Source organism: Bos indicus, chromosome 18 (assembly GCF_029378745.1).
Source record: "Bos indicus isolate NIAB-ARS_2022 breed Sahiwal x Tharparkar chromosome 18, NIAB-ARS_B.indTharparkar_mat_pri_1.0, whole genome shotgun sequence".
Lineage (NCBI taxonomy): Eukaryota > Metazoa > Chordata > Mammalia > Artiodactyla > Bovidae > Bos > Bos indicus.
Window position 1 is genome coordinate 59,348,808 of NC_091777.1, and position 21,106 is coordinate 59,369,913.

The following is a 21,106-nucleotide window of genomic DNA, read 5'->3' on the forward strand; positions in this document are numbered from 1 at the left end:
ACTCGCAAACAAAGCCATTCACTTCATCAGATCCTTCATACTGGAGAGAAACCGTATAAATGTGATAGGTGTGGCCATGGATATACTCGAAAGTCACGACTTGTAATTCATCACAGAGTTCATACTGGAGAGAACCCTTATAAATGTGATGTATGTGGCTGTGACTTGAATGGAAAGAGACAACTTAGAACTCATCGGAGAAGTCATACTGAAGTGAAGTCTTACAAATGTAATACCTGTGGCAAAAGTTTTTTTGCACTGTCATCCTTAAATAAACATCAGGCAGTTCAAACAGATGAGAAAGCATGTAAATGTAATTTGTGTGGCAAAATGTTCAGTTCTAGGTGTTATTTAGCAGTTCATCAGAGAACTCATACTGGAGAGAAACCATATAAATGTGATTTATGTGGCTGTGGCTATCCTCGAAAGTCACAACTTGTAGTTCATCAGAGAATCCATGCTGGAGAGAATCGTTATAAATGTGATGTTTGTGGCTGTGGTTTTACTGGAAACAGACAACTTAGAACTCATCGGAGAATTCATACTGAGGTGAAATCTTACAAGTGTAACAACTGTGGCAAACGTTTTTTTGCACTGTCATCCTTAAGTAAACATCAGGCAGTTCAAATAGATGAGAAAGCATGTAAATGTAATGTGTGTGGCAAAATATTCAGTTCTAGGTGTTACTTAGCAGTTCATCAGAGAATTCATATTGGAGAGAAACCATATAAATGTATTGTGTGCGGCTGTGGCTATACTCGAAAGTCACAACTTGGAATTCATCACAAAGTTCATACTGGAGAGAAGCCATATAAATGTGATGTATGTGGCTGTGACTTTACTGGAAGGAGACAACTTAGAAATCATCAGAGAATTCATACTGAAGTGAAATCTTACAAATGTAACAACTGTGGCAAACTTTTTTTTGCACTGTCATCCTTAAATAAACATCAGGCAGTTCAATCAGATGAGAAAGCATGTAAATGTAACTTGTGTGGCAAAATGTTCAGTTCCAAGTGTTGTTTAGCAGTTCATCAGAGAACTCATACTGGAGAGAAACCATATAAATGTGATGTGTGTGGAAAGGCCTTTACTCGCAAAGAAAGCTGTGCACTTCATCAGATCCTTCATACTGGAGAGAAACCATATAAATGTGATGTATGTGGCCATGGCTATACTCGAAAATCACAACTTGAAATTCATCAGAGAGTTCATACTGGAGAGAAGCCATATAAATGTGATGTGTGTGGAAAGGCCTTTACTCGCAAAGAAAGCCATGCACTTCATCAGATCCTTCATACTGGAGAGAAACCATATAAATGTGATGTATGTGGCCGTGGCTATATTCGAAAGTCAAAGCTTGGAATTCATCAGAGAATTCATACTGGAGAGAATTCATATAAATGCGATGTATGTGGCCGTGGCTTTACCGGAAACAGACAACTTGGAATTCATCGGAGAATTCATACTGAAGTGAAACCTTTCCAATGTAACAGCTGTGACAAACGTTTTTTCACTCGGGCATCCTTAAAAATACATGAAGTAGTTCATACAGATGAGAAAGCACGTAAATGTACTTTATGTGGCAAAGTCTTCAGTTCCAGGTGTTACCTTGCAGTTCATCAGAGAACTCATACTGGAGAGAAACCATATAAATGTGATGTATGTGGAAAGGCCTTTACGCGCAAAGAAAGCCATGCAGTTCATCAGATCCTTCATACTGGAGAGAAACCATATAAATGTGATGTATGTGGCCGTGGCTATACTCGAAGCACACAACTTGCAGTTCATCAGAGGGTTCATACTGGAGAGAAACCATATAAATGTGATGTATGTGGCAAAGCCTTTAGAGTAAATGGCAGCCTTACATCTCATCGGAAAATTCATTGCCGAGAGAAACCATATAAATGTGATGTATGTGGCAAGGCCTTTAGTGTAAACGGGAGCCTTAGAACTCATCAGAAAATTCATACTGGAGAGAAACCATATAAATGTGATGTGTGTGGCAAGGCCTTTAGAGTAAACGGAACCCTTACATCGCATCAGAAAATTCATACTGGAGAGAAACCATATAAGTGTGATGTATGTGGTAAGGCCTTTACTATAAATGGAAGCCTTGCAACTCATCGGAAAATTCATACTGGAGAGAAACCATATAAATGTGATATATGTGGCAAGGCCTTTAGTTTAAATGGAAGCCTCACATATCATCAGAAAATTCATTCTGACGAGAAACCATACAAATGTGATGTATGTGGCAAGGCCTTTAGAGTAAAAGGAAGCCTTACATCTCATCAGAAAATTCATACTGGATAGAAAGCATGTAGATGTGATGTATGTGGCAAGGTCTTTAGTTTCAAATCAACCCTTGCATTTCATCAAAGAATTCATATTGCAGAGAAATGTTACAAATTAACAGTGGTGACAGAGGTTTTAGTGCACAGGTATCCTTATCTCTCCATCAGGCAGTTGATACAAGAGAAAAGCATAGAAATGTACCTATGGAGCAAAGTCTTCAATTCCAGCTGTTACTTTGCAGTTCATTGGAGAACTAATATTTGAGAGAAACCATATAAATGTGATGTGTGTCGGAAGGCCTTTAGTCAAACTGCAAACCTTGCAGTTCATTGGAGAATTCACATTGGAGAGAAAGCATATGAATGTGTTGTCTTTGGCAAGGCCTTTAGTCATATTGGTAAGCTTGCAGTTTATCCAAAATTCATACTGGAGAGAAACCATATAAATGTTTGTGGCTGATGCTTTACTTTTTGTGCACAACTTGGAATTCATCTGGAGATGAAATCACACTGGAGAGAAAACACATAAATATGATCTCAAGGTCAAGGCTTGTAATCTAAATGCAAACCTTATGGTTCATCGAGAATTCATGTTGGAGAGAAACCTTAAAATTGAAACAATGGTGAAAAACGTTTTAGTGGACAGTCAGTCTTAGCTCACCATCAGGGAGTTCATACAGGAGAGAAAGCATAGAAATGTAATGTGTGTGCTTTACTTGAAATGCCCATCATAAGAAGCATCAGATAATTCATAGTTGAGAAAACTGTTACAAATGGAACAACTGTGAGAGACATTTTAGTGCAAATGTAATGAGTATGGCAAAGCCTTTAATCTTAGTTCAGGCCTTATAATTTATCAGAGAATTAATACTGTATAGAAGGCGTAAAAATGAATATGGCAAAGTTTCTAGTTCACGTTCAGCTGTAAGGCAGTTCATACAGGAGAGAAGCCACATAAATGGGATTTGTATGACAAAGCCTGCAGTCACAAGGAATGACTTTGCAGATCATCTGAGAGTCAGTAGTGCAGTGAAAACTTAGAAATGTAGTGAATGAAGTAAAGTATATGAAGTTTTGGGCCTTCAGAAAAGTCAGTCTGGAGGAAAACTGCATGAATGTGGTAGATGTGTAAAGCTTTGATTTTGTATTTAAACCTAACTGATCCTCAGGTAATTAATGTGATTTGAAACCTTATCCACGTAGTGCATGTGGTAAGTCTTTTGGAAGGTGTTCAGTTTTTTACAAAACATGAGAAAATTCCTACTGGCAAGAATCCATACATTCAGAACACAATCAATCCCTCCAGTGGAAGAAATATAAAGATAATGTCTGTGGCCAGGATTTCAGTAACGGGCGGATCATTCCCTTCATCAGGAAAATTCATTATTCCTTCAGGTGCCATTCAGGCCTAAAGACATCAGGTGATGCATACTTGAGGGACCTTCCAAATGTTATCAATGTGGCCGGGCTTTCTGTTTATACCTTAAGCTTCTTGAGAATATTCACACTAGATAAAAACTGTATCAGTGTAATAATAAATGTGTCAGGGGTTTTAGGCAACAATCTGAAGTCAGGCTTCAGTAAAGAACTAATTTTATAGACAACACTTACAAGTGACATGAGTATGTAAACCTTAACTTGGGATCACATCTCATGATCCATCAGATCATCCATACTAGAGAGAACCTTACCAGTGTAGAATACATGGCAAGGCTTTTAGGTATCCCCTGTATCTCAGTGTTCACCAAATACTTTATACTTAGAAATGCAAATTTTATGGCAGTTGTGACAATTACTGCTCACTCTTTAGGTATCTAAGAACATATATCCTGGAGATAAACCACTAATACAATATTTGTGCAAAGTTATTGTGAAGAAACTTGAGTCAAAAGAACCAGGAAAGTATGCGTGTGTATCTGTTTCATCATTGATTGCTGCCATTTCTGTTGTACCATTGTTTTCTTCAGAATGTATCATAAGTCTTGTGCTCTAATAAAATTTGTGTAATTTTCCCCATAACACTGAATGGATCCTGTTTCTTCCAACAACACAGTTTTTGTCATCTCAGTACTTCATAACAGAAACTAGCAACGCACCAAAGGCTATCAAGGTTGAAAGAACATATGAGAATTTCTTTTCATGATTAAATCAAACAATAGCCAATTTTGGGATTATAGTCTAATAATTTTCACTTGAGTTATTCTTTCCACACTCTGTACATAACAGTGCAGTTATATTTCCTGAGTCCTCTTGTGCCAAAATGAAACTAATAGCATGTGCCGAATTTACATGAAGTGAAAATAGGAATAATAACTGCAAAAATTAGGAAATAAAAAACTTTGGCAATAAGGTTAAAAGTGAGCTGGGAGCATTCTGAAATAAATTATTTTTTATTATTAACTTGTTATTGGTCATATAGTTGTGGTTCATGGGATATCTGCAAAACATGTAGGAATTTCCCAGACCAGGGATCTGTCCCATTTCTCCTCCTTGGCAGGCGGATTCCTTACCACTGACCACCACGGAAGACCCAGAAATAGTTTACAATCCACACTATATGATGGGAATTTTTATTGTTTGATAAACTAGAAATTTCATATATTTAGTTCCCAGCATGTTGGTTCTTGTTACTTTGCAGTCACTGAAAGAAGGTGGAACCACACCCAAAGTTTGGTTTGGATATTGAGACAGATGAAGCCATATGTTGAAGTCTTATGAGAATGTTTAACTGCTGAAGCTTTCTAGTTGAATCATGGTGGACTTCCATGTTGTTTAGTTTAGTCACTTAGTAGTGTCTTGACTCTTTCCGACCCCATGGACTGCAGCATTCCAGGCTTCCCTGTCCATCACCAACTCTTGGAGCTTGTCAAACTCACGGCCATCAAGTCGGTGGTGCCATCCAACCATCTCATCCTCTGACATCCCCTCCTCCTCCTGCCTTCAATCGTTCCCAGCATCAGAGTCTCTTCAAATGAGTCAGTTCTCATCAGGTAGCCACCAGTATTGGAGTTTCAGCTTCAGCATCAATCCTTCCAATGAGTATTCAGGTCTGATCTCCTTTAGGATGGACTCGTTGGATCTCCTTGAATTCCAAGGGACTCACAAGAGTCTTCTTCAACACCACAGTTCAGAAGCATCAATTCTTTGGTGCTCAGTGTTCTTTATAGTCCAAATCTCACATCCATACATGACTACTGGAAAAACCATAGCTTTGACTAGCCAGATCTTTGTTGGCAAAGTAATGTCTCTGCTTTTTAATATGCTGTTTAGGTTAGTCATAACTTTTCTTCCAGGAAGCAAGCGTCTGTTAATTTCACAGCTGCAGTCACCATCTGCAGTAATTTTGGAGACCAGGAAAATAAAGTCTGCCACTGTTTGCAATATTTCCCCATCTATTTGCCATGAAGTGATGGGACCGGATGCCATGATCTTAGTTTTCGGAATGTTGAGTTTAAGCCAACTTTTTCACTCTCCTCTTTCACTTTCATCAAAAGACTCTTTAGTTCTTTGCTTTCTGACATAAGGCTGGTGTCATCTGCATATCTGAGATTATTGATATTTCTCCTGGCAATCGGAGAAGGCAATGGCAACGCACTCCAGTACTCTTGCCTGGAAAATCCCATGGATGGAGGAGCCTGGTAGGCTGCAATCCATGGGGTCGCGAAGTGTCGGACACGACTGAGCAACTTCCCTTTCACTTTTCACTTTCATGCATTGGAGAAGGAAATGGCTACCCACTCCAGTGTTCTTGCCTGGAGAATCCCAGGGATGGCGGAGCCTGGTGGGCTGCTGTCTGTGGGGTCACACAGAGTCGGACACGACTGAAGTGACTTAGCAGCAGCAGCAGTTCCCGGCAATCTTGATTCCAGGTTGTGTTTCATCCAGCCCAGGTTTTCTCATGATGTAGTCTTCATATAAGTTAAGTAAGCAGGGGTGACAATATACAGTCTTCACGTACTCCTTTCCCTATTTGCAACCAGTCTGGTGTTCCATGTCCAGTTGTAACTGTTGCTTCCTGACCTGCATACAGATTTCTCAAGAGGCAGGTCAGGTGGTCTGGTATTCCCATCTCTTGAAGAATTTTCCTGAGATTGTTGTGATCCACACAATCAAAGGCTTTGGCATAGTCAATAAAGCAGAAGTAGATATTTTTCTGAAACTCTCTTGCTTTTACAATGATCCAACAGTTCGGTTCAGTCGCTCAGTCATGTGTGATTCTTTGTTACCCCATGAACCGCTGCACGCAAGGCCTCCCTTTCCATCACCAAATCCCGGAGTCTACCCAAACTGATGTCTATGAGTCGGTGATGCCATCCAACCATCTCATCCTCTGTCGTCCCCTTCTCCTCCTGTCCTCAATCTTTCCCAGCATCAGAGTCTTTTCAAATGAGTCAGCTCTTCACATCAGATGGCCAAAGTATTGGGAGTTTCAGCTTCAACATCAATCCTTCCAATGAACACCCAGGACTGAACTCCTTGCAGTCCAAGGGACTAAGATTCTTCTCCATCACCACAATCCAAAAGCACCATTTCTTTGGTCAACTCTGTTTATGGACCGACTCACATCTCTACCTGCTACTGGAAAAACAATAGCTTTGACATTAGGGACCTTCGTTTGCAAAGTGATGCCTTTGCTTTAAAATGCACTGTCTACTTTATGATACCTTTCCTCTCAAAGAGCAGGCTGTCTTTTCATTTCTTGACTGCAGCCATGTTCAGTGAGGCTCCAGCCGCCTCACCCTCCCACTGTCCCCACGCAGGCCTGACTTCTCTCCAGCTCGCGCCCCTGACCGCTGGCTCCACTCGGGCCCCGCCTCCAGGCCGCCACGCCTTTTCACTGCGCGTGCGCACAGCGTCACACACCCGGAATCGGAGAGGGGAGAGCGGAGGTCTCAGCCGAAAGTGAGTTTCTGTCTTTCCTGTCAAATTTTCTTCTGGTAGTTAGCTTTCCTCTGTAATGTGAGTTGAGGGTCGCTATTGAACCTAAATTCCCGCGGCCGTCCCACCACCCCAAGCAAATTCAGATGTCCCTGTGTGGCGAAGAGGCGCCTCCATTTTGTTTTAAACTCGCTCTGAAGCGGTTGCCTGCGTTTGGTCTGAGACGCTTCTTTTCATACCTCTTTCCTGCTTAAAACCAATTTCTGAGCTCAGTGGCCCCTTTGCCATTCCTGTACCACGTGAAATTCTTTTGGGCGACGTGGGTTTATTCGCTCCGCGGTCCCCAGGCTCGCCCTCTCGACCCCTAGAGGCCGTGCCGGCCCCCGCTCCCGGAGAGGCTCGGTTCTCTCCCTGGTCCTGGGATTCTAGAGCGCCCGTCCCGCTCCTGAGACCCTCAGGCTCCCAGCCGTTCAGTCGTCGCGTCTCATCAGGCCGGTAATTCTGCCTCTCAGGCATTCCTTTCTTAGAGCGTTACCCGGGCTCCGTGTGGGGGGAGGTGGCCTGGGCCAGCCACGTGACACCAATGGTTCTGTGTCTCAAATACAACCCGCTGGAATGTGTCTCTTGCGGGTGGGGGCTTCTTATTCGGTCGCCATCCCTCCCTGCAAATAGGAGGCCAGGAGGGTTAGAAGAAGCAGAGAGAGCGACTCCGAGAGAATTAGAAATTGAAGAAAGCATGATGGAGAAACGATGGCAACGAAGAGGATTGGTGAGGAACTTGAAAAGAGATAGCAACATGAAAGAGCATAAGCCTTGAAGGTAACGGTGGGTAAAGGAGAGAAGTTTAGAGAACAGCAGGGTCTCCAGTAAGTTAAAGGTGTGCAACACAGGGAGGTGGTGTTGAGTCCAGGGATGCTGTCTAACCATCTCATCCTCTGCCGCCCTCTTCTATAGCCTTCAAGGGAGAAGAGCTGTAAATCAGGTCCCAAAGAGGGCGACAGTGGAGAGGCAGTTCACACAGAGACCCCGCAAAGGGGATAGAAGATTTGGAACCTTGACCTACAGACAATATCCTGCTGGCAGAGAAAGGGGACTACTAGTGAATGGGATCAGCGATGCACTTTATGTTCTTGGGCTCCAAAATCACTGCAGACGGTGACTGCAGCCATGAAACTAAAAGACACTTGCTCCTTGAAAGAAAAGCTATGACCAACCTGCTGCTAAGTCGCTTCAGTCGTGTCCGACTCTGTGTGACCCCATAGACGGCAGCCCACCAGGCTCCGCCGACCCTGGGATTCTCCAGGCAAGAACACTGGAGTGGGTTGCCATTTCCTTCTCCAATGCATGAAAGTGAAAAGTGAAAGTGAAGTCACTCAGTCGTGTCTGACTCTTAGCGACCCCATGGACTGCAGCCTACCAGGCTCCTCCATCCATGGGGTTTTCCAGGCATGAGTTCTGGGGTGGGGTGTCATTGCTTTATGACCAACCTAGACAGCATATTAAAACATGTAGACATTAATTTATTTGCAGACGAAGTTTTAAATAGTCAAAGCTATAGTTTTTCCAGTAGTTATGTATGGATGTGAGAGTTGGATCATAAGGAAAGCTGAGCACAAAAGAATTGGTGCTTTTGAACTGTGGTGTTGGAGAAGACTCTTGAGAGTCCCTTGGACTGCATGGAGATAAAACCACTCAATCCTAATGGCAGTCAGTCCTGAATATTCATTTGAAGAATTAATTGATTCTGAAGCTCCAATACTTTAGCCAGTTGTTGCGAAGAGCTGACTCTTTAGAAAAGACCCTGATGCTGGGAAAGACTGAAGGCAGGAGGAGAAGGGGATTACAGAGGATGCGGTGGTTGAATGACATCACCGAGTGGGTGCATGTTCAGCAAACTCCGGGAGTTGTTGAGTCAAGTCGCTCAGTCGTATCTGACTCTTTGCGACCCCATGGACTGTAGCCTACCAGGCTTCTCCGTCCATGGGATTTTCCAGGCAAGGGTACTGGAGTGGGTTGCCATTTCCTTCTCCAGGGGATCTTCCTGACCCAGGAATTGAACCCCAGGTCTCCTGCATTGCAGGCAGGGGATTTACCCTCTGAGCCACCAGAGAAGCCCAGGGAATTGATGATGGACAGGGAAGCCTGGCATGCTGCAGTCCATGGGGTCACAAAGAGTCCAACGCGACTGAGCAATTGAACTGAACTGAATGATTTGAGGAGCTGAGAAAGAAATTGAGCTGAAATGAGGCATTGCACTTGGAGGTACCAGAGAGTTCGGAGGAAGGGAGGGCAGAGTTGGAGGAAGAAAGGCAGAAATACAGGGAGATTTTGGATTATCAGGGAGGTTGGACAGTAAGCATCTTTATGGGGAACAAATGGCAGAGAGAGGCAGGATGGGAGTCAGGGAAGAAGTAGAAAGGAGGACAGGCACAGCCGGAGAGCAGAGGGGAAGAGGAAGGGAGACAGAGAAAGAAATAGGGAATCAGATAAACCAAATGAGGTGGAAACAACTAGTGTGCAGGTGGGGGAGGGGACTAGATCCAGAAGAGTGCTGAATCAATTGGATAAAGAATTAGGACGTGATACATTGATTTTTAGCTTTACAGTCTAATAAATTTAAATCTTCCTCTAAATTATACAGAGGAGGATGAGAATTTCTAAACTGTCTGTAAGGTTTCTGGGTGTTGTAATTATTTGTATCGAAGGATAGCATCCATGTGCAGTGCCTGTTGAAGTGGGAGCTAAAGCAGTGACTTGACTCTCAGAGGTGGGTCATCCCCTGTCCTTTTCCTGGTGTGGAGTAGAGGTTGTGGGAGAGAAGTGGTCCAAGAATTGACAGACTCTGTTACTACATGGTACCTTTTCAAGGAACTTTAAACATGTTCTTAGTGATGGTTTTCCTTTTTGCTTTCTCCTTTGTTTACATTTAATTCTTTTTGTAGCTTGGGTTAAAGATTAGTCCACTTGGTGCCTACTTCCTTTTCAACAACTATTTGCTTCTGATAAGATTTCGTGGTCTCCTATAATTAGGTTGAGGCATTCTTTTCTAAATATGCTATATTAAGTTTTTTCTTTCACTTTGCACCAGAATTATTCAGTGAAAAATTTTTAATAAGCTGATTAACTTTAGGTTTGTTGCATGTTTATTTGAGGCCCTTTTGCTGTCTTTTCTTTACGTTATATCTTGGAAATGTTTTTTGGTAACTAATAAATAGTTATAGACTATTTTGATGAGCGCTTAGTAAGGATGTCAGTGATAATTTTTATTGAATCAAGACCTAATTTCAGCAGGCAGTATGATGCTCCATTTTCCTCTCTTTTATGTGGTCTGGTGACTAGTGAGCTATGAGTTGATCTGATGCTGTTTCCTCAAGTCCAGAAGGTGAGCAGCAGTGACCCCTGAAATGATGGCCAAATTGGGTGTGTGACTGTGTGTGGCAGTTCTTGGAGGGAGTTGCCGCTTGTCCTTAGAATTTGAAGTGCATCAGTTTTCCACAATGCAACAAGGACAAGAGTAGGATGGAGGCGGGAACATAGGCTCAGAGTCAGAGACAATCATGAGCCGTCTTCTGTGAATAAAGGTCAATATGAAGCGACGCCTGCCACCTCCACTGGCTTCCCCGTGTCCTCAGGGCAGCATCCTGACTCCTCAGGTGGCTCTACAGCCCTTTGTCATCCTCAGGTCTCTGCCAGTGTCTCCAGCCTCATCCTGGAAGCTGACCCTATTCTCATGGTCTGTCTGTCCTGGTCACATTCACTTAGTCCTTGTTCATAGACACCAAAACCTTCTCTGTCTTGGATCTTAGTTTTTCTTTTACCTTTGATCATTACATCACTGTGGCTCTTGCTCTTTCTGTTCCTTCAGGTCTAGGCCAGAGAGGTCTCCCCATCTCCCTCTGATATTTGCTGTCACATTAACCAGATTTACTGCTTCTGTATTATTAACATTCATCAGAGATGCCCTTCTTCCTTAATTATTTGTAATCTTTCCTCTTTTCCCTACACTGAAGGATGCCCCATATTCCTTTTCCTCCCAGGATGCTTGCAGCATCTCACTCTGGGGGTGAGGACTGGAAATGTGGGTTCAGCTGAAGAATTCTCAGAGGAGACAGAGGGCAAAGGGTAGGTGATGATGGTTGCTATATCTGTTCTAGACATTTCAAGTCTAATTGATCCTTACCCCATGTGTTCACTTAATTACTCAATAAAAAAAAGATGTGAGGAATCCTGAAAAGCCTGATAGATCTAGTGTGTTGAAGTGCCACCTTGTTTTAGTCTGCTGTGTCACTGCTCACTACAGCCTCCAGGTCTTCTAACCTGTGTCCATCCAGGGACTGTTTGCCATCTGGGACAGCAGCTTTGCCTTCTAGCAGTTCATCTACTCAGAGCAGGGGATGCTGAGTTTACTGTGGTTAGAGTGACCAGAAGGTATGGAAGTTAAATGCACATGAAGGAGACATCTCCCCATCCGACAAGTGCATGCCCCCTTAATGACCTGAGGTATCTGGCAGTGAGCTGTGAGCACAGAGAAGAGGAGCCAGTGAGATGGGACCTCTCTTTTGTGACTTCTTTATCCCTCAACTGCATAAAGTCTGCCATTGCTGACAGGTTTTCCCAAGAGGATCAGGTTCTTGGTCTCCGTTCTGAATGCTCAGTGTTCTTGGATTTACAGCTTGGGCGCGTTTTTGTTGCGATGCCCATGCCTAGTAGTCTCTGCTCTTTAGCCCTCTTGTTCAGCTGTGCCTGGAGAAGAGGCAGTGAAAAGGGTTTCAGGTCAGCTGAGGTGCCCCCTGCTGCTGTGTACATGAGGCCTCACCAGGAGGGGAGTGTGATGCCAGGGAAAGTGTGGAAAAGTGCCTGTGTTGGACTCTGTGCTGGAGTTGACTGTCCTGCGTCCTTCCTGAGACAGCGCGTGACAGAGAACTGTCTGTTCCACATGGTGAGGTCCTGCCTGTGTGTGTGGTTGGTACACAGGAAGGGGCTGTGTTGACTCTAAGCATTAAACTGCATGTTTTCCACTTTCTTGATACCGCTCTGAAGCCTCCTGTTGCCTGAGGGTGCCCAGAAGAGGAAGAAGAGGAAAAAACAGGCAGGAATGGCTCTTTCTCAAGTAAGATCATATTCTCAGTGGATTCTCAGTCTGTCCTTCCTGAAATACCCATCTTTGGACTCGCTAATCTTGTCTGACTCTGGAGTATCCTGTCTCACACCTTTACATGCACACTCAACCAGACACCTTCTGTCAGGGTCTGTCGTCCTCACTTAGATCCTGTCTCCCCATGACCCGGTGACCTGGACCTTGTGAGGAGGTTCCCCTGAGCACCATCCTGGGCAGGGCTTCTCACCCACGGGTTGGAGACGGGGTCTCAGTGCTGTTGGGCAGCAGGGATTGCTTAGGGCCCATCTGGATGTGCTGTCTGCTCTCTGTCAACCAGGGTAAGGAAGCTGCAGGTGGACATCAGGTATTAACATGCACTGTACGTTGTAAAATATGGATAGAGACCACTAAGGGGAAATCAGTCCTGACTTTTGTAGTACATTTAAAAGTAATTGAGCCTCTTTGAAAATCTTAAGGATTTGGGGATGGAATGGAAAGCTTAGAAAGAGACTTCGGGGCTAGGGTATGTTTCATTATAACATCTAATTGAAACTATGAAATCAACACTTTTTTAAAAATTTATTTTCTGGCCACATGATGCAGCTAGTGGAGTCTTAGTTCCCTGAGTAGGAATTGAACCTGAAACCCTGCAATAAAATATGAGTACTTAACCACTTGACCTCCAGGAAATTCCCCAACTTTCCTAATCTCAGTGTAATATTTTGTTCATGGAATAAAAAGATAAGCTTTGGCTTTTGTTAATAACTGGATACCTAACATTAAGGATTAAATCATATTACTGTTTTTTAAATATTTTTATTTGTTGTACTGGCTCTTCATTGTTGCAGTGGTTTTTATCCCATTCTGTGTGGTGGCCACTCTCTAGTTGCAGTGTGTGGGCATTGTTGGGGCTTCTCTTTTCTTGCAGCATAGGCTCTAGAGGAGGCTGGCTTCAGTGGTTTCACCTTCTGGGCTCTAGAGCCTGGCTCAGAAATTGAGGCTCATGGGCTTACTTACCCCTTGGCATATGGGATTGTTCCGGAGCAGGAATCAATGCCATGTCTCTTGCACTGACCAATGGGTCCTTTACCACTTTGCTACCAGGGAAGCCCTCATATTATTTTTAAATATAGATTTTATAGAGATTGTAGTTAAACTCTTTTGTATGTTACTTTATGCTTACACTACTTTTTATTTTTTGAACTAGTATAAAATAATGTTGAGGACTCCTCCTAGTACAGTGGAGAAGAATGTGCCTGCCAATGTAGGGTGCACGGTTCCACCCCAGGTCCAAGAAGATCCCTCAAAGCAACTAAGCCCATGCGGCACAACTACTGAGCCTGTGCTTCAAAACAAGAGAAGGCACTGCAGTGAGAAGCCTGTGCACTGCAGCCTCAACTGGAGAAAACCCGCTCATAGCAATGTTCTGTGTGGCAAGGGCTTTGATCAAACTGCAGAGCTTGCAATTCATCAGAGATATACTGGGGAGAAACTTTGTAAATGTGTGTGTGGAAAGGACTTCAGGCAAACTTCAAGCTGTGCGGTTCATGGAAGAATTCATACTGGAGAGAAACCTGACAAATGTAACAATTTTGACAAACGTTTTATTGCACAGTCATCCTTAACTCCACATCAGGCAGTTCCTATAGGAGAGAAAGCATAGAAATGTAATTTGGTGGAGGAGTCTTCAGTTCCCGCTCTTACTTTGCAGTTCATCAGAGAATTCTTACCGGAGAGAAGCCATGTAAATGTGATATCTGTTGCAAGGGTTTTAGTCATATTGGAAAACTTGTAGTTTATTGAGGAAGTCATACTGGAGAGAAAGCATATAAATGAGATTTCAGCGGCAAGTCCTTTAATCTAACTGCAAACCTTGAAGTTCATCGTAGAATTCATACTGGGGAGAAACCTTAGAAAGGTAACAATTGTGCCAAACATATTAGTGAACAGTCAGCTTTAACTCACCGCCGTGCAGTTCATGTAGGAGAGAAAGCATAGAAATGTGATGTATGTGGCCAGTGCTATATTTGAAATGACCATGTTAGAAATCACAGATAATTGATAGTGGAGAAAAATGTTAAGAATGGAACAATTGTGAGACACATTTAGCGCAAATGTAATGAGTATGGCAAAGCCTTTAATCTGAATTCAGGCCTTATAATTCATCAGAGAATTCATACTGTATAGAAAGCATTCAAATTTGGCGAGCTTCTAGTGCTTGCTAACTGACTGTTAGGCAGTTCCTAGAGGAGAGAAACCACATAAATGTAATTTATGTGACAAACCCTTCAGTCACAAGGAATGACTTTGCCGATCATCTGAGAATCCATATGGCAATGAAAACTTACAAGTATAGTAAATGCAGAAAAGTATATCCACTTTTTGACTCTCAGAAAAGTCAAACTGGAGGAAAACCACATGAAATGTGCTAGGTGTGGCAAAGCTTTGATTCTGTGTTCAGATGTAACTAACCATTAGATAATTAATTAGAATTCAAATCTTACCCATGTAGTGCATGTGTTATGTGTTTCGGAAGCCATTTGGTTTTTACAAAATTCATACTGGTGAGAAGCCATACATTTAGAGCGCAGTCAATCCCTCCAGTCTAGAGTGGAGGGAATCATAAATTTACTGTGTGTGGTCAGAGCTTTAGTAACAGGCTAATCATTCCCATCATGAGATTATTCATAATATAGAGAGACCTTACAAGTGTATGAGGGTGGCAAATCCTTCAGTTAGCATTCAGGCCTGAAAAGACATCAGGTGATCCATCCTGGAGAGACCATCCAAATGCAATCAATGTGGCCAGGCTTTTCAGGTGTTTACACATTCAGCTTCTTGAGAATATTCCCTAGGTAGAAGCTATATCAATGAAATGAGTGCATCAGGGGTTTTAGACAACAGTCTGAAGTCAGGATTCCTTAAAGAACTCATTCTGGAGAGAAAGTTTACAAGTGACATGAGTGTGTAGAACCTTTACCTCAGGGTCACACCTTACCAACCATCAGATTCTAGCAAGAACCTTGCTAGTGTACAGAATGTGGCAAGGCCTTCAGGTACTGCTTCAAACTCGTGGTTCACCAAACACTTTATAATTAGAAATGCAATGACTATTATAGCTTTCAAAATTGCGTCTCGCTCTTTAGGGATTCTGGAATTATACATGCCTTTTCTTTTTAATACAATGTCTGGTTTTATCATAACTTTCCTTGCAAGGAGCTGCTGCTACTAAGTCACTACCATTGTGTCCGACTCTGTGCGACCCCATAGATGGAAGCCCACCAGGCTCCCCCGTCCCTGGGATTCTCCAGGCAAGAACAGTGGAGTGGGTTGCCATTTCCTTCTCCAATGCGTGAAAGTGAAAAGTGAAAGGGAAGTCGCTCAGTCGTGTCCGACTCTTTGCGATCCCATGAATCGCAGCACGCCAGGCCTCCCTGTCCATCACCAACTCACTGAGTTCACTCAGACTCACGTCCATCGAGTCAGTGATGCCATCCAGACATCTCATCCTCTGTTGTCCCCTTCTCCTCCTGCCCCCAATCCCTCCCAGCATCAGAGTCTTTTCCAGTGAGTCAACTCTTTACATGAGGTGGCCAAAGTACTGGAGTTTCAGCTTCAGCATTGTTCCCTCCAAAGAAATCCCAGGGCTGATCTCCTTCAGAATGGACTGGCTGGATCTCCTTGCAGTCCAAGGGACTCTCAAGAGTCTTCTCCAACACCACAGTTCAAAAGCATCAATTCTTCAGCGCTCAGCCTTCTTCACAGTCCAACTCTTACATCCATACATGACCACAGGAAAAACCATAGCCTTGACTAGACGGATCTTTGTTGGCAAAGTAATGTCTCTGCTTTTGAATATGCTATCTAGGTTGGTCATAACTTTCCTTCCAAGGAGTAAGCGTCTTTTAATTTCATGGCTGCAGTCACCATCTGCAGTGATTTTGGAGCCCAGAAAAATAAAGTCTGACACTGTTTCTGTTTCCCCATCTATTTCCCACGAAGTGATGGGACCAGATGCCATGATCTTCGTTTTCTGAATGTTGAGCTTTAAGTCAACTTTTTCACTCTCCACTTTCACTTTCATCAAGAGGCTTTTGAGTTCCTCTTCACTTTCTGCCATAAGGTGATGTCATCTGCATATCTGAGGTTATTGATATTTCTCCCCACAGTCTTGATTCCAGCTTGTGTTTCTTCCAGTCCAGCGTTTCTCATGATGTACTCTGCATATAAGTTAAATAAGCAGGGTGATAATATACAGCCTTGACGGACTCCTTTTCCTATTTGGAACCAGTCTGTTGTTCCATGTCCAGTTCTAACTGTTGCTTCCTGACCTGCATACAGATTTCTCAAGAGGCAGGTCAGGTGGTCTGGTATTCCCATCTCTTTCAGAATTTTCCACAGTTTATTGTGATTCACACAGAGGTGATTACAGTAATGAATTGTTTCTCCCGGCCGCCCACCCCACCCACTGCGCCCGGAGGCCCGGCCCCTGACGCCCCGAAGTCCTCCTAACACTTCCGCTGTCCCCAGGCGTGTTCGGCTTCGCTCAACGCCCCACCCCCCAGCGGCTAGGCTCCGCTGAGTCCCCGCCCCCAGGCTGCTCCGCCCTTTCACTGCGCGTGCGCGCAGCGTGCCACAAACCAGGAAGCGGAGCGGGGCGAGTGGAGGTCTCAGCTCAGTGTGAGTTTCTCTCTTTCTAATCAAACCTGCGGCCTGCTGCCTCATTTCCTCGGTACCACGAGCCTCAGGTTCGCTGGTGACTCTAAATCCCTGCGCTCGTCCCATCATCCCCAGCAAGTTAAGACGTCTTGGTGAGCGGCAAAGGGGCGCCTCCATTTTGCTTTAAAGTCGCTCTGAAGCCGCTTCCAGCTTTTGGTCCACAGCGACGCTGCTCTTTCCTGCTTCAAACCATTTACTGACCTCACTGACCCCTCTGCCCTTCCTACACCGCATACAGTTCTCTTCGGCGAGGTGGGTTTATTAGCTCCGCGGCCCCCATCCTCGTCCTCTCGGCCCCTAGCCGCGCTGGCCACCCCGCTCCCCGGTCCTGGGATTCTGGAGAGCCCGCCCCGCTGCTGAGACCCCTTCCCTCCCAGTCATTCTCACCTCAAGCCTCCTCAGGCGGGTCCTTCCGCCCCGCAGGCCTTGCATTCATAGTGACGTTGCCCTGACCCGTGTCTTGGAGGTGACCTGCGCTAGCCACGTGACACCCGAGGTTCTTCCATTCCAGATTCCACCCATTGCAGTTTGGCTCTTGCGGGAACTGGGCTTCTTATTCAGTCGCCATCACTGCAAATAGGAGGCCAGGGGGGTCAGAAACAGCGGACAGCGACTCCTAGAGAAATATTTAATTGAGATAAGCATGAGGGAGAAGCGATGGCAATGAACAGGATTGTGAGGAAATTGTGAAGAGACAATAGCCTGAAAAAAAAATCGGCCTTGAAGGTAGCGGTTAGGTAAAACGTTTAGAGAAAAGCAGAATTTCCTGAGAATTAAAGGTGAGCAAGATAGGGAGGTAGTGGTGTTCATTCCGAGTCTTTACGACCCCCCTATTTCCCAGAGTTTGCTCAGATTCATGTCTGTTGAGTCCAGGGATGTTATCTAACCATCTCATCCTCTGCGGCCACCTTCTATAGCCTTCAAGGGAGAGGGGCTGTAAATCACGGGTCCCAAAGAGGTCAACAGTGGAGAGGCAGTTCACACAGAGAGCCCGCAAAGGGGATACTAGAGTTGGGATCTTGACCTACAGGGCAATATCCTGCTGGGAGAGAAAAGGGATTCCTAGTGATTGGAGGAGCTGAGAAAGGAAGCTGAGAGGAAGCATAGCCACTTGGGGGTGCCAGAGAGGGGAGGAAGGGAGGCAGAAATTCATGGAGATTTAGGATCATCAAGGAGGTTGGATTAGAAGCATTTTACAGGGAACAGATGGCAGAGAGGCCGGATGGGAGTCAGGGAAGAAGTAGAGAGGAGGACAGGCACAGCAGGAGCGCAGAGGGGAAGAGAAAGGGAGACGGAGAAAAAAGTAGGGAAACATAAACTAAATAAAGTGGAAACAACTAATGTGCAGGTGGGGGAGGGGACTAGATCTAGATGAGTGCTGAATCGATTTGATCAGGATTTTTAAGTCGTGACACATTGATTTTTGGCTTTAGAATCTACTAAGTTTAAAACTTTCTTTTTTAAATTATACAGATGAAAATGAGAATTGCAAAACTTCTGTCTGTAAGGCTTGTGCATTTTGTAATTATCTGTATTAAAAGATAACATCCATGTGCAGAGGCTATAGAAGTAAGGGCTGCGGCAGTGACTTGATTCTCTCAGAGGTGAGTCACCCTCTTCCCTTTTCCTGGTGCAGAGCAGAGGTTATGGAGAGGAGAAGTGGGGCAAGAACTGACTCTCTTACTACATGATGCCTTTTCCAGGCACATTAAAAATATTGTTTGTGATGGTTTTACTTTTTGCTTTCTCCTTTCTTTATATTTCATTATTTTGTATCTTGGGATAAAGATTAGTTCATTGAATACCTACCTTCTTGTAAACAATTATTCACTTGTGAAATAAGATTTGGTGGATTCCTGTAATTAATTCATGTCATTCTTTTCTAAATACTCTATATTCCGAATTTTTTTTTTTTACTTTTATACCAGAATTCTTCAATGAAAAAAATTTTAATAAGCTGATTCACTTTAGGTTTGTTTCACATTTATTAGAGGCCCATATGCTGTTTCTTGTTTATGTTATAGCTTGAAAACATTTTTTGGTAACTAATAAATAGTTATAGACCATTTTGATGAATGTTTGGTAAGGGTGTCAGTGATCTTTTATATTAAGAGTCACCACCTAATTTAAGCAGTTAGTCTGATACTCCATTTTCCTCTCTTTTATGTGATCTAGTAACTAGTGAGCTATGATTTGGTCTGATGATGCTTCCTCAGATCTAGAAGCTGAGCAACACTGACCCCTGAAATGATTGGCCAAATTGGGTGTGTGACTGTGTGTGTGGCAGTTCTTATTGTAGGGAGAGCCCATGTGTTATTAGAATTTGAAATAGGTCCTAGTCTTCCAAAATGAAAAAGGGCAACAGTAGGATGGAGGCGGGAACATAAGCTCAGACCCTGAGAGGAAGTCATGAGCCATCTTCTGTGAATAACGCTCAGTCTGTAGGGAGGCCTCCCACCTCTTGCCAGGGTCTCCAGCCTCACCCTGGGAGCTGACCCCGTTCTCATGGTCAGTCTGTCCTGGTCACATTCACTTAGTCCTTGTTCATAAACACCAAAACCTTCTTGTCTCGGATCTTAGTTTCTACTCCTACCTTTGGTCATTGTATCACTGTTGCCCTAGCGCTTTCTGTTCCTTCAGGTCTGGGCCAGAGAGGTCTCCCCATCTCCTTCTGATATTCTCTGTCATGTTAACCAGGTTTACTGCTTCGGTATTAATTACCCTGATCAGATATGCCCTTCTCCTTTAATTATTTGGAGTCTTTCCTCTTTTCCCTTCATTGAAGGGTTCACCGTATTCCTCTTCCTCCCAGGATGCTTGCAGCATCTCACTCTGGGGGTGAGGACTGGGACTGTGGGCTGGGCTGAAGAATCCTCAGGGATGATGGAGGTTATAGGCTTGGTGATGATGGCTCCCATATTTGTTCTGGACATGTCAACTCTGATTGATCCTTACCCCATGTGGAGACTTAATTACTCAAAAGCAAAAGGATGTTGGAGTCCTAAAAAGCCTGGCAGATCTAGTGTCTTGAGGTGTCCCCATGTTTTAGTCTGCAGTGTCACTGCTCACTGCAGCCCCCAGGTCTTCTAAGCTCTGTCCATGCGGGGACCAGTTGCCATCTTGGACAGCAGCTTTGCCTTCAGTTCATCTGCTCAGCAGCAGATGCTTAGTTTCTTGTGATTAGACTGGTCAGTATCTTAAGGGAGTATGTAGGAGATGACACCTCCCTATCCCCAAACCACCCTCCCCCCGTTAATGAGCTGATGTATCTTCCAGTTAGCTATGAGCAGGGAGAACAGGAGCCAGTGAGATTGGGGTCTCTCTCTCTTTGTGACTTCTTTACTGAACTCAGTCCAACCATCCCTCAACACATAACATCCTTGTTGCTGAGTGGTTTCCCCAAGAGGACCAGCTTCTTGGTCTCCATTCTGAGTGTCCAGTGTCCTTGGATTTGCAGCTAGGGCGCATTTCTTTTGCAATGCCCACGCCTAAAGGTCTCTGCTCTTGTTCAGCTGTGCACGGAGAAGGGGTAGAAAAATAGGAGAAAGTGAGGGGGAGCTTGTCGGGGTTTCCAGGAGGGTTGTGGGAGCAGGAGTGTGCCTTTTAATGAACCCAATGAATGGTGGGTGTGTGTGTGTGTGTGTGTGTGTGAGTGTGAGAGAGAGAGAGAGAGAGTGAGAGCATAGCTTTGGGATCACGGGGCGTGCAGACCTGTTGACAAAGGGGGTCTCAGTTCTGGCTGGAGGTCCTGGACGTGGGCTCATGGCTAATTGTGGGCTGCGTGGAATGGTGGGCGTGCCAGCGTCTTAGCTCAGTTTTCCAGGGACACAGATGCTGTGACTGAGGTTTGCATGACTGGGTTTAATTGGGAATTGGGTGATCACACCTGTGGAGGAAGGAAGGCTGTGGGATTGGGAAGAAGAATGTTATCCTGCAGTGTGTTAGAAGCAAGGCCGGAGCTGAGCCCACAGGGAGGTGTGGGTGCAGGAGGATGGGCACAGTGGTCCCAGAGAAGGGGGATGTGATCCAGGAGGTGCCCCACAGCACTCCCTGCACACAGTGGATTTTTTGTGGTCTTTAGGGAAGGCGAGAATTAAGTATGCAACCCATAGAA

The 21,106-nt window shown here is 44.3% G+C and overlaps 2 protein-coding genes across 4 annotated transcripts in view; both read left to right on the forward strand.

The window, feature by feature from the left end:
• Positions 1-21,106, forward strand: part of LOC109571940 (zinc finger protein 665-like) — a 348,725-nt gene that overhangs the window by 173,324 nt on the left and 154,295 nt on the right. The gene's annotated exons all lie outside the window — the stretch shown is intronic.
• LOC109571812 (zinc finger protein 665-like) overlaps positions 16,960-21,106 on the forward strand; it is a 50,624-nt gene continuing 46,477 nt past the window's right edge. For 2 of the 3 annotated variants that reach the window (XM_070771581.1, XM_070771586.1), the window contains exon 1: positions 17,253-18,596. In XM_070771581.1, coding sequence (XP_070627682.1) covers positions 18,543-18,596 — 54 coding nt within the window. In that variant the 5' untranslated portion in view covers positions 17,253-18,542. The other variant, XM_070771584.1, reaches the window with a different exon arrangement.